Source organism: Oncorhynchus mykiss, chromosome 6 (assembly GCF_013265735.2).
Source record: "Oncorhynchus mykiss isolate Arlee chromosome 6, USDA_OmykA_1.1, whole genome shotgun sequence".
Taxonomy (NCBI): Eukaryota; Metazoa; Chordata; class Actinopteri; order Salmoniformes; family Salmonidae; genus Oncorhynchus; species Oncorhynchus mykiss.
Genome location: NC_048570.1, coordinates 84403096 through 84417696, shown reverse-complemented (window position 1 = coordinate 84417696; position 14601 = coordinate 84403096). Strand labels below are relative to the sequence as shown.

The 14601-nt window shown below is 41.7% G+C and overlaps 1 protein-coding gene across 1 annotated transcript in view; it reads left to right on the top strand.

The window, feature by feature from the left end:
* Nucleotides 1-4466: 4466 nt before the first annotated feature.
* Nucleotides 4467-14601, top strand: part of LOC110512412 (major intrinsically disordered Notch2-binding receptor 1-like) — a 47542-nt gene continuing 37407 nt past the window's right edge. Inside the window, exons 1-2 of the mRNA XM_036981243.1 lie at nucleotides 4467-5426; nucleotides 6611-8086. Coding sequence (XP_036837138.1) covers nucleotides 4575-5426; nucleotides 6611-8086 — 2328 coding nt within the window. The 5' untranslated portion in view covers nucleotides 4467-4574. The remainder of the gene's footprint in view (nucleotides 5427-6610; nucleotides 8087-14601) is intronic.

The window sequence follows — 14601 nt, the reverse complement described above, 5'->3', positions numbered from 1 at the left end:
CTCACCTGACAGCAGTCCCTCACCTGACAGCAGTCCCTCACCTAACAGCAGTCCCTCACCTAACAGCAGTCCCTCACCTAACAGCAGTCCCTCACCTAACAGCAGTCCCTCACCTAACAGCAGTCCCTCACCTGACAGCAGTCCCTCACCTGACAGCAGTCCCTCACCTAACAGCAGTCCCTCACCTAACAGCAGTCCCTCACCTAACAGCAGTCCCTCACCTAACAGCAGTCCCTCACCTAACAGCAGTCCCACTATTATAAGCTTACTAATGTTTCTTTGATGCAGATATAGGGGAGCAGTCCCTCACCTAACAGCAGTCCCTCACCTAACAGCAGTCCCTCACCTAACAGCAGTCCCTCACCTAACAGCAGTCCCACTATTATAAGCTTACTAATGTTTCTTTGATGCAGATATAGGGGAGCAGTCCCTCACCTAACAGCAGTCCCACTATTATAAGCTTACTAATGTTTCTTTGATGCAGATATAGGGGAGCAGTCCAAGCTGATTCTTATGTCGTCAATTGAAATGATACACTTTGCATTTGGGGATAATAATGGTAGAGACCTGAAGAGGTTTTGGATTTTATTTCTTGAAGCAAATTATTAGAACGTCTGCTTTTTGCAATGTTCATGATGACACATACAGTTCACCTTGAATGCATGGTTGGCTTTAAGGAAAATTGACTGTTAATAACTATAGCAAGGACAAGACTATGTGAGTTTGTACATTTGGGATCTCAAACAATGAGCATCACTATTTTGTATTGGAGGAAATGAGAAAAGAGGAGAGGGGGTTGCCATCGGCTGTAGAATGTAGAACTGGATTCGAACAGAGCTCGACATCAGACTAAAGAAGAACAGATGTTTTCTAGCATTCTAGCATTCTAACATTAACTTGCTTGACCATGCTGCAGGTTATATAACTGTTTGTCACATGCAATATTTGCTTTGTGGACTTCACCGGACAGATGCTGCTTTCTGGTTTTGTGATGAAACAATGTGTAGTTTAATTTATTCCACCACTGTGACTGTTGTCTTTTTGTTGTCACGGCCTTATTGTATATCACTATGGTGTATGATTTTACAGTTGTAGAGCAAGCAACGCAAATATCACAACATAGGTTGTAATATGGCTTTTTTTACTGGCTTAGCTTCCTCAGTGATTTTACTCTTCCTACTCCACCTTACAGCAGGTCAGTAGGGTTGCCTGGGTAAAATCACTGAGGAAGCTAAGCGTCATCAAATCAACAGGGCTATCATATGCTGAGTTTAAATCACTGAAAACAAACATAAAGATACCAAAAAATGTAGTCCAATCAATGTAGATAAATATCATGTGGCTGTCCATGCGACTGATTTGTGTGTGTGTGTGTGTGTGTGTGTGTGTGTGTGTGTGTGTGTGTGTAAAACATCATGTTGACTCACCCTAGACTAGTTGAATGCTAATGCCATCCTCCTCTCTTTCTTGTTGGTTAAAGGGTCTATGGCTCTGTCATACAGTACACTTTTAGTTTTTGTTGTCATAGGCTAGCAAGCATTTTAGTTAGTTAGCCTAACTTCCTAGTGTAGCCAATGTGAAATGGATAGCTAGTTAGCGGTGGGCACAATGAACCAGCTAAAGGTAGCCAGCTAGCTAGCTAACATGAATCTACCAGGCTACAACTAGGCTACATATTGAACTTTATTCATTTCAGGCCAGTGGCAAAACATATACATTTATGGTTAGATCAGAATCACCATCATAATCATTGGCCTGTACAGAGAATTAAGTCAAAACCACAAGTCCAAATCCCCATCTCTCTCCATGGTTTAGGAAAAGGTTCACTTTAGTTACAGCAGGACATCAACACAAGCAGACCAGAAACAGGCAAATTTTTCTGAAAATGAAGTTTTGCTTTGAAAGTTATTTGATTGGTCTGAAGCCAAATTCAAACCAGCCTCCCTTGGGGGGGCATTTTTCTGAACCAGGACAACCCACAGCTGAGATATTTTATATATAAAAGATGTATCAAGGGAAGCCAAACGCAGTGGTGTAAAGTACTTAAGTAAAAATACTTTCAAGTATTACTTAAGTAGTTTTTGGTGGTATCTGTACTTTACTTTACTATTTATATTTTTGGCAACTTTTACTTTTATTTCACTACATTCCTAAAGAAAATAATGTACTTTTTACTCCATACATTTTCCCTGACATCCAAAAGTAAATTTTGACAGGAAAATTGTCAAATTCATACAAGAGAACATCCCTGGTCATCCCTACTGCCTCTGATCTGGTGGACTCACTAAACAGAGAACATCCCTGGTCATTCCTACTGCCTCTGATCTGGAGGACTCACTAAACAGAGAACATCCCTGGTCATCCCTACTGCCTCTGATCTGGTGGACTCACTAAACAGAGAACATCCCTGGTCATTCCTACTGCCTCTGATCTGGAGGACTCACTAAACAGAGAACATCCCTGGTCATCCCTACTGCCTCTGATCTGGTGGACTCACTAAACACAAATGCTTTGTTTGTAAATGATGTCTGTGTGCCGCTGGCTATCCGTCAATAAAAACAATGATTGAGCCGTCTGGTTTGCTTAATATAAAGAAATGTAAATGATTTTTACTTTTACTTTTGATACTTAAGTACATTTAATCAATTTCATTTATTTTTGATACTTAAAATACGTTCAGACTTTTACTCAAGTAGTATTTTACTGGTTGACTTTCACTTTTACTTGAGTCATTTTCTATTAAGGTATCTTTACTTTTACTGAAGTATGACAATTGAGTACTTTTTCCACCACTGGCCAAATGCTTGCTGGCATCAACCAATCAAATGCTACGGCGGAACCTGTTATACTCTTTTGGTCCATACAGCATCAGATACCCGGGCTATATATACTGAGACAGAGCGGCGCTGTTTCCCTGTCCAGACAGCATCAGATACCCGGGCTACATATACTGAGACAGAGCGGCGCTGTTTCCCTCGCTCGGGTAATTTCTCCAGTGAGATTCAGGCACATGCGAATTGACCGAAAATTATGAAAAGACCGAGAGGAAATCAATTATTTTATCATTTTTATTGGTTAAATATTTGGGAAATCGTGGCTTCCCTTAGCATCCCATGAATACACCCCACTGCAGCAGGCGCGCATATATAACATCACACCAGTGCACAGTTAACCATATACACTACTTTGTGTTGTATGATTTGTATACATTAAAATGTTTCCCCTCGCATTTAACAGAGAGAAAAACGATCGTACGGTTTTTTAAATGGAATGTATACACATAACTCGAACACATTAGGAATGAGCTATGTTGTATGTTGTACTGCCTATAACACGCAATGTGGTGAATAATGTACAGGATAATAATCAATATGGATATATAGTCTCCATCGCTGTGCTTGACTTGCAGTTGGTGCTAAAGTGTAATTACGTCATTCTAGGTGGAAACAAAGCCGACTGGGTGCCTTTTTAGCACCACACGCGCGCGCGTGAGAACGCCGACAGCTCGGTTCCAACAGCTACAGCAAATCCGGTCCCGGAGTGAAGACATAGTCCACCTATTGGAATACAATACAAAATATGATAAATTAAGGATTATCCGAACGGGAGTGACTGGGGATCGAATCGGATCTTTTGGCTGGTTATTTACTACGGTGTCCGACTGGAAAGTATATTATGGTGTATGGTTCAATTAAAGAATGAATGTTGTGCGTCAACTTCGCATTGCTGCCGCCTTGTTTTGATGACTTTGAGGAATCTATACCTTTTGAATGCTCACTCGGATGAGAGCAAATGGAATCGTGCGTTAGGTGAGTCTATTTGTCCCTTTGTTGGTTATGTACTGTATGTGCGCGCGCGCCAGTGAAGAACTGGAATATGGATTTTATTCTCTGTTTCGAAGTACTCCGCGGTGAATCTGAGGTTATGCAAATGTGATTGAATTATGACCGTGTGGATATCCATTTCTGTTTGAGGAACGAAACTGTTTAGAGTTCTTGAACTGAATCTAGTGGGTATACAATGACAAAAACGTAGCCTACTCAATATTCCTGAAAATTATATACATTTAATAGCAGCTGTCTGATAGGTTATATTTTGGAATGAATTGAATATGAAAACCAATCTTTACTGATCCCTATCTAAAGAGTGAAGCCTTCTCCAAACTATTACCACATTTCATTTCTGTCTTATTCACAATAACACAAATAGACGTGATCATTAGATTAGTTTATTAGTCACATGCACATGTATAACTATTGCTTTGGGATAATAACATGGGATGTAACACCTTATATTCATGATTATTATTACTTGCAATGTTTGGCTATGTTTTGATTGTGTTATGTGATTGTCCAATAGTCAATATCTTGCTCTCTCTCTCTCTCTCTCTCTCTCTGCTGTGTTTTCTCTCTCTCTCTCTCTCTCAGGGTCATCCTCCTATCTCTCTCATAAGGGGTACAGGTCTCCCTTGTATTTGAGACGTTCCATCTCAATGGCATCCCCTGTACAGTATACTTAAAGAATAGGAGATTAACGAGGATATCAACATCTAGCTCCATCCCACACCACATGCCATGGATCCTCTACCAGAGTACTCCCTGTTCCTAGTCCGGATCCTGGAGGAACTAGACACTAAACACAGTAGTGTGTCCTACCAGGACCTCTGTAAGTCCCTGTGTGCCCGCTTTGACTTGGTCCACTTGGCCAAGCTACGGAGCCTTCTGTTCTACACAGCCTGCCTGGACCCAGCCTTCCCGGCCACTCTCTTCAAAGACAAGATGAGATGTACTGTTGAGGACCAGCAGTCTAAGAAACTCATGGTGGCAGCGGATATCGTCACTATGTTTAACCTAATCCAAATGAATGGGGGGATGGCCAAAGACAAGCTCCCAATGGCACCACCGAGGCCCAAGTTCCACAAGAACCAGTCGTTTGAGTCATGTAGGTCCGACACTGATGTTTATAAGTACCAGGACTATGAGAGGGGCGGAGGTTATGACCTCATGGATCAACCCTCCAGGGCGGGTCACCACCCCCACCATCGCCCCATGTCCCAAAACAACTCCTCCCACCCCCGCCCACACCCCCATTCCCACTCCGCCAGCTCGAAATCCAACTGCAGCCCACAGTTTATCCCGACCTCGGACCCTAACTTCCTATTGGGCGTAAACAAGGATCTGAAATGTCGAGCAGCGTCGCTAGACAAGCTGCAGCACCTGCCCCAGTACTCAGGCTGCAGTCCTCCATCGCCGCCCTGCGAGATGCAGAGCACCTACTTTCCCATAGACATTGACAGTGAGTCCACCACAGACCAGGAGTCCCTGCAACACATCAACCACACGGAGCCCTTCTCTGTCCACTCCTGTGTCCAGAAGAGAAACATCTTCAAGGAGGATTTTCACAACCTGCTAGCGTTCTCCCCACAGGTCTGTGTCTCTGGTCTTTAATTCTATATTATTTATTTATTTGTATTAAGCATTTACATATCATTCATTATGCAACAATAATTATCCTGACATATTTGTTGGGAAGTACCCCCAACAAGTTTGAGTTTTAATGTTGTCCCATTACTACACTGAAACAACAATACATGAAAAAACAAACATTGAAGATAAAGTCAGACTGATTTCCATTGCAGCCTCCTCCACTGTTAACTATCTGTTATCAATTATCACTCTCTAATTTTTACTGTGATATGTGGTCAGCTACATTCTTTATTGTGCCATGTTCTGAGTTGTTTCGTTCCTACTAAACGGTGCTAGCTGTAAGTATTTGTGCCGTTGTTTGCTAATCTTACCATCTAAATGTCAGAGAAAAGCACAAGAAACCTAAAGGATAAAACAAAAGTGATAAAACAGTACCTCCCCACTTCCTGAAACTGGTCCATAGATCTACAGATGTACGATCTTAATTAGACCTGCATTGTTGCAGCAAAATAATCCTGCAACAACAGGATTTCAACGTTTAGTCCATAATGTTGCTTGATTGGTGGTTAGGCTATAAGCTGGTCAAAATGAGGCTACATGAAAAGTGGAATACTGTTAATATAGGTTTTTAATGAACTTATGTCAATCATGAAGGTCATCTGCATTTCCTCTGGCACAGGAAAAGTCTCATCAACAAAGAGTGATCAAATCAAGATCCTACATCTGTATAGCCTATGTCACTTAGAATGGAAATGTCTCAATGGACATAACTCTCAGTGAGAATAACCAATCTATAAAACGTATTTCTTTCTAGAAAGGCTTGGTCTGAGCCTAATGTTACATCCTGCACCTTTATGCTTAGTTTGACACTTTCTTTGTTTGATTTGATAATGCAGGGTGTTTTGACTGATGTGTTAACACAACAGTGTATTAAAATGTTGTTGTTGTAAAAGTGAATGAGTCTGTAACAACAACAAAAAAATCACTTGTGTAATGACAAAAATTGCTCAAAACAATTACCAAATTTCTATGAAACTATTACCTTTAGGTTTTAGTCAGTTAATTAACAGATATTCTTATCAGCGTGACTTAGAGCCAAACAATACAATATTACCATAATGTTAGAGTGTCACTACACAGGTTTAAGAGCAACTTAATGAAGTGTTACCCCATTGTCGTTATAGGTCATCACCTCAGAGTGCAAACCAAACATCAGGGCAACTGGAGGCTACCACCGGAGAGAGCTCCACAAACCTGCCACATTCTTCAACCACAGCTTCGAGCTGCCCTACAGTAACCCCTACTTTGAGCCTACTATGAACTCGCCCATTCAGGAGAAACGGCGAGCGAAGCACGAGAGTCTGGACGACCTTCAAGCGTCTACGTATTTCGGGCCAACGACAGTGACAGAGTGCGTGAACACACGGAGGAGTACGGCTAGGCCGGGGAAGCAGCCAATTTGGCCCGTCAAAAGCCTGAGTCTGAATGCTGAAGAAGGGCCACCGGATTTTGAGAGGTCATTTCTGAATGGGAAACCGCTGAAAGACAACCATCGCCACAATGTAGTCAATAAAGAGAATGAGCAGCACTTCCAGTGTGCCAAAGAGAAAGTGGTGGCCTCCCCTTCAGGGTTCGCAAAGAAAACCAACGGGTTGAAAACAAAGGATATGTCTTCAATGGCGTGCGGTCCCGGGGTGGGTGTCGACAAAAGAGAGGTTGGGAAAAGATTTAAAGAGAAAGGCATCAACAGTACGTCTTTTCAAGGAGGTAACATAGACAGCTCGTCCAGCATAGGGACACAAACGGAGCAGGCCGAACAGAGGAAGCTAAAAGACTATGCCGCCGCTCACGCAAAATACGTCGAGAGAGAGAGGCATTCGTGCAAACACTCGGAAGAGGACTCTGAGATCATCAGCGATGACATCAGTGACATCTTCCGCTTCCTTGACGACATGAGCGTGTGCGACTCGCTGGGCGTCATCCAATCGTCGTGCTACAACAGCATCGGATCTCTCTCTCAGGTGACCATGAAGTCTGACGGCGACAGCTCACCCGAATGCAACACGGTCAAACTGGCCAAGTCCAAGCTGGACTGCCTCTTTCATTCCCTAGAGAACACGGACGACGAGCTCAAATCGAGCGTGTGCAAGCTTGTTATGAGGATAGGTGAGATCGAGAAGAAGCTGGAGTCTCTGTCCGGAGTCCGAGGAGAGATCTCGCAGGTGCTCTCCAAGCTCACCAAACTCGACGAGAAGATCCAGGAACCCGAAACCAACGGGAGACCAGGCGAAAACGCTTTAGCCACCACATCCACCCCAGATCACCTTCACCCCGACCCCAACCTCTCGCCCCATGTCTTTCAGTGCCACACGACAGGCCACAACATCAAGGTGGATAACGGATCAGTGGAGTGGGGCTGCTCAGACAGTGAGAGTCTGAGGGTCAAGGCAATTAAGAAAAGTATGTTCACGCGGAGGTCGTCACGCTCACTCAATGAGGAGAACAGCGCCACGGAGTCAAAGGTGGCGAGCATCACCAACTCACCACGGGACTGGAGAACGGTGTCGTATTCTTCGCACCATGGGGATGAGGGCAAAGACAAGGACAGAGACAGAGACCGAGAAAGGGACACCAAGGACAGACACAGGAAAGCCAAAGAGGTAAGAAAATGGTTTACATTTCTAACACTTTTCACATTACACCAACATTAGATACTTTGTGTTTTTTGGGCTGTTTGATGTAATATGAGAGCATATTTTCTACCACAAGAAAGCGGCTTTGGGAAAAAAAAGCGCTATTAAAATCCTATGTAGTATTATTATCATTACAGAAACATGACAAGAGTAATCAACGAGGTAAGAACAATGGAATAGAATACTTTTATATAAGTCCTTTGTAAGTGCTGGACCGCACTGTACGTTGTTCAAGATGGGGATAAAATGGATTTAATTGTAAAAAAACATCTACAACAATCTACAATAATTTTTTTTGTTTTGTTGTTAACTAATATATCTTGATTAGATAGGTGTTCACCCCCTGAGTCAATACAAGTTATAAACACCATTGGCAGCAATTAAAGTAAGTCAGTGAGTCTTTTGGGGTAAGTCTCTAAGAGCTTTGCGTACCTGGATTGTGCAATATTCGCCCATTATTCTCTAAATTCTTCAAGCGCTGTCAAGTTGGTTGTCGATAGACAGACATTTTCAAGTCTTGCCATAGATTTTCATGCAGATTTAAGTCAAAACTGTAAGTAGGCCACTCAGGAACATCCAATGTCGTCTTGGTAGTGTAGATTTGGCCATGTCTTGGTAGTGTAGATTTGGCCTTGTGTTTTAGGTTTATTGTCCTGCTGGAAGGTGAATTTGTCTCTGTGTCTGTTGGAAAGGAGATTGAACCAGGTTTTCCCCTAGGATTTTGCCTGTGCTTAGCTACATTTAGTTTATTTTTATCCTGAAAAACTCCCCAGTCCTTGCTGATGACAAGCACACCCATAACATGATGCAGCCACCACCATGTACAGGCTTCCTTCATTTCACTCTGTCATGTTGGTTAGTATGTTGGAGTAACTACAATGTTGTTGATCCATCCTCAGTTTTCTCCTATAAATTCTGTAACTGTAAAATCACCGTTAGGCTCATAGTGAAATCCCTGAGTGGTTTTATTTCTCTCTGGCAACTCAGTTTGGAAGGACGTCTGTATCTTCGCATTGATACACCATCCAAAGCCAAATTAACAGCTTTACCATGCGCAAAGGATATTCAGTGTTTGCTTTATTATTTTTACCAATCTACCAATCAGTTCCCTTCTTTGTGAAGCATTTGAAAATGGGGTAGGCATTCACAAATCATGTTAAGTGTGAGACCATGCAACTTATTATGTGATTTGTTCAGCAAATGTTTCCTCCTGAACTTATTTAGGCTTGTCATAACAAGGTGTTGAATACTTTTTGACTCAAGACATTTCAGCTTTTCATTGTTTATTATTAATTTTTTGTTAATTATGAAAACTAAATTGCATTTTGACATTATGAGGTATTATGTGACACAAAATGCAATGCATCGTACTTAATTAACCTCTTGAAGCTAGGGGGCACTATTTTTATGTTTGGAAAAATAACGTTCCCAAAGTAAACGGCCTATTTCTCAGGACCAGATACTAGAATATGCATATAATTGACAGATTAGGATAGAAAATACTCTAAAGTTGCCAAAACTGTAAAAAATATTGTCTGTGAGTATAACAGAACTGATATTGGAGGCGAAAGCCTGAGAAAAATCCAATCAGGAAGTAAATCTTATTTTTAAATCCCTGTGTTCCTATGCATCCCTATTGCCCATTGAAAGGGATATCAACCAGATTCCTTTTTCTGTTGGCTTCCCTAAGGTGTCAACAGCCTTTAGACATAGTTTCAGGCTTTTATTTTGAAGAATGAGCGTGAACGACCACATTGCGTAAGTGGACATGTGGGGGCTCTCAGAGTGATTTGTGCCCAAAAGAGAGAGGCGGCTATTGTTACTCCCGGTCCTAGCTTTCGCTGTAAAGCATCATTTCAAAATCTGAGACAACAGATGGATTAACAAAAGGCTAAGCTGTGTTTTCCTATATTGCACTTGTGATTTCATGAATATTTTCTAGTAATATTATTTGACTGTGGCGCTATGCTATTCAGCGTTGTTGATGACAATTCTCCCAGATCCGGGATGGGTGGTTCTAAGAAGAACAGCCCTTAGCTGTGGTATATTGGCCATATACCACACCTACTCGGGCCTTATTAATTAGTTATAGTGGGTGCAGAGAAATGCTTATGTTTCTAGCTCCTAGCAATGTAGTAAAATGTTATGCAAGTACACACATGATAATAAATAAATCAAAACAACAAGAAATCAAGAAATGTCTGAACGAATCCAATTAACAATCCAAATAGCACTGTAACAGTAATTCAAATGCAGTCTACTATATATTTCAGTACATAAACACCTGCTTCTAATAAATGCCAGGTTTAAGTGAATTGCTTACGAGTTAACTTCAGTGAGTACTGTAAAGATTATGCAAAAGAAGATAAAGGAGAGCAACATCATTGTCTTTTCAACATTTTATTGAGCAAAAGATGTGTGCATTAAGGAAATGGACGCCTGGCTCAAATAGAAGCCTGTCTCTAATAACCGCCAGTTGTGTTCAGTGATTGAAGCAAATAAATGGCCGTGGCTGTTAATGAAGTTTTACGGTATGTAAAGTCACTATCTCCTATGTACATGTAGACAGAGACGGGATGTCATAGAAGTACTGTCACAAATGTCTAGAGATTCAACAGTGTTAATTAAACAGTTGCTATGAAAAGGATATAATTTCCCTCGCTTCCCTTCCTCAAATCTCACACGCACGCACACACACACATTTCATGCACGCACGCACGCATGCATGCATGCACACGCAAACACACACACTTAAACACACACAGACACGAAGGAGACAGGCAATTGGCTCGACGGCAGGATTTGATGCTATAGTTGGGTCACAGACGTCAGTGGAGCTAAATTATCCCAAACCCAGATCCCCCTTCCGTCTCACAGAAAGAAATGAGACGCATTCTACCAATCTCTCCAATGAGAGGAGAGATTAATACTGTCAATTTAGGAACACAAGAGGCAAGGGATTGTGGGCTGAATCCTTTTCCTTGGGGGCGTTTATGAACTCTCAGGTTAGCACTCTCATCATTCATCACTCGTCAAGGGGAAGGGGCCAGAGTCATTTAAGGCTTAGCAGAAAAACAGCTGGCATCCAAATATACAGTAGAGCAGGAGGTAACACGCTAACTAAGTCTGTAAGGTTTTCTGTTGTGAGATTTACATGGATCAGAGTGCCATATCGTAGATATACTGCTGTTATACAGACAGAGGAAATAGGGTCTGTTTGTGAACAATTATCTGGCTGTAAATTACTATTTGGGGATTATTGTTGGTTTTTATATAATGGGGACTAATTCTCGGGCACGTGAATTACAATAGATTCCTTTCCTGAGAATTTCTTCAAACCCTCCCACCCCCTTCCCATGGGAGAAGAAATGAACTTGTCCATAGACTCTGATGATTTAAGGTCAGATTTACATTCCCCCTTCATGGTTTAGTTTAGGTGAAGGTCACGCAGAACCTAGATCTGTGCCAATGGGCACCCTCTTCTACCCCCTCCCTTCCCCGGGGTTAAGGGGGGTTCAAAACAGCATGTTGAAATGTCACTCTCAGTTTGCAGGTGTAACACTGACTAGTCATTCTCAGTGACCTTTCCCTGCGAAGCCAAATGGAGCGGATGTTAATTGAAATGGGTCTCGACCTCGAGCTGTCATTCTACAAGCCCTGTGCTGCGTATGTATCTTTTTGATCACTGAATGGATAACTGACTAGCATGCATGCCCTCTCCATCTAGACAAGTTACCTCTGTCTGTCTGTCTGTCTGTCTGTCTGTATGTCTGTCTGTCTGTGTCTGTCTGTCTGTCTGTCTCTCTCGCTCTCTCTCTCATAATTTTCTTAGTTGGGGCAGCAGGTAGCCTAGTGGTTAGAGAGGCGAGCCAGCAGCCGGAGGGTTGCCAGTTCGTATCACGTGTCCGATGGGAAATGTCTGGCAGGAAGTGAGCTGGCAACCGAAGGGTTACTGGTATCTAATCTTAGATGCCATTGCCTGCCATTGTGCCCTTGAGCAAGGCACTCAACCCCCCACAACAATTAGCTCCCCGGGCGCCCAGTGTGGGGCCCCCCCACACCTTTCCAAAACCTGTGTATGTGTCTTTTGGAGGAGTTGGGTTAAAAGAGGAAGTCAAATATCTTAATCTGATAGGTCAAAAGACTGGATACGTTTCCCAGCGTATTGCTTCCACCTTCCCTGAACTCCAACGTCATTCATGTGCCCAATACTCCTGAGTCACTCCATTTCATCATAGTCTTTGCTTCATGAGCACTGACAGGTACACCGTGGAGGTTTGAATTGTATATTAACGTTCTGTAATTTATTCTTTGAAGTGAAGGTAGTCTTTTTCCCTGTCAGGATTCTTGGGAGTTGGCAACATATATTTTGTATAACAAAGACACCTGGCCTTTTCCATAAAATTAGTTTAAAATCACTTTCTCTAAAGTGTCAATGGGTGGTTGAATGTTGAAAGTTTTGTGCCTTTGAAATAAGAATTCTAAGCTGCAACTACTTCAATAAATGTTTTGGAGGGATGTGAAAGGTTAAACGTCTATTCATGATACAAATCCATCCCTAACCTTGTTAGTTAGTTCCTCTGTCTGACCACATTCCAAACTCAGGGTCACGTGAATAAATATTTCACTTCCCAAAGTAGAGTCTGAATGAGCAAATTCCTCACAGTCAGTTTCCATGTGTTGGGACTTAACACGTACACCATTGTCTTATTTCAGGAAGCAAAAGGGCTGTCTGTACTCATCTGTCTGATGACTCTGAAACCCTTATGGAAGAGATCCAAAGGATTTTGGCTACAATATGCTGTCATTATGCTGTCATTACATTATAATAATACCTAGGTGACTGTCAATACCAACTCTTTTTCATCCTCAAAGAATCAGAATTGGCCTTAATTAAACCCCACCAGGAGTTTCACACAAGATTAACACATTTCATTTGCAATAACATAAACATGAAGTGATTTGATAACCTGTTTCTAAAATTAAAAAGAGTGCCACCAACTGGTGGTGGTCTCCGGAAGAGTTGCGGGTTAAATATAGGTATAATCATCTCAGCGTCTCTATTAGAAGGCTTGACCAGTAGGAGACAGATGCACAGAACACACTTTATTGCACACAAACCAACGTAGCAAGAGGGGACTAGTACAAGTGGTTTACAAGTGACTTAAATAACATATTTTACACAGCGGTAATAAGGTGATAGCAACGTGCTATGTTAATTGTTATATGTAGTGTATATACAGTAGATGAAAATATACAAAATATTCAATAGCTTAGACAGTAGCTATATATGCTAACAATGAGCTAACATGCTAGGTAGCTAAGCTAGCATCACTTGAGTACCGGACACAGCTCTGGGGGCCCATGCGCCTGTCATCAAGGTCTAATAATTTAATAAATATATATATCATTTTGACACTAACCCTCCAAAAAGACATTCATACACATTTTTAACTTCCTAGTACATATGGAACTTAAGTGTTTGTTTCTTGGACTTCTTGGAATATGACTGAAAAAGTGCCTCAGGCCTTGAAAAATAATACATTTAACATTAACTGATTGAAAGTTTTAGTTTAGAAAACGATCTCTCCGCAGAAGCGACAGTTACAGGGATGGTAAAAAACAGCTTGGTTGCCCTAACAACATCAGGGAAACTGGGCAGAAGGAAGTGGTGCTTCAAATACAGCAGTTCTGCAACATCTTTAATTGAGCCTCTCATTCTCCTTAATTGCCGGCCTCAACACGTTATGGAAAGAGATTAACTGTATAGGATGCTCTGGGGATAGGTCATCTGGATATTGGACAGCTCAACACGTTATGGAAAGAGATTAACTGTATAGGATGCTCTGGGGATAGGTCATCTGGATACTGGACAGCTCAACAGTAACAACAAACAGTTTGCAATTTATTTATACTGGTGAACCGGCGTTTGAGATGTGTGGTTACAAATATCAACAGTCCCTTATCTCTGGTATAATGTATCTTGGCATGCATCATTCAAGACTAAGTTTAAATTGTGTGCAGTGCAATGGACATATAATGCTCAATGTCTCAGGAAAGACTGTCTGGGTTGACAATACTCAGTATAGAAAACAGTCAGTCCCGCACCCTGAACCTACAGGCCGTGGTGAAAAAATATACACACAAAATAAGGAGGACTTCAGGAGACCAGGGGAGTCTCTCAAGCTGGAATTCCTTTGATTTCATGTAATTGACCTTGCAGCCCATGTATTACCGGATGAGTTCAACAATAAATAGTGGATGAATTTATCCTTAAGACGACTACTTTTATTCCTCATTACTAGGCTATTCCATGTCATCTTTTATTCCTCATTACTAGGCTATTCCATGTCATCTTTTATTCCTCATTACTAGGCTATTCCATGTCATCTTTTATTCCTCATTGCGAGGCTATTTGATGTCATTTTTATTAAAAGTGTATAAATAGCAGCTAAATACGGTATACATTATAGCTATAGATT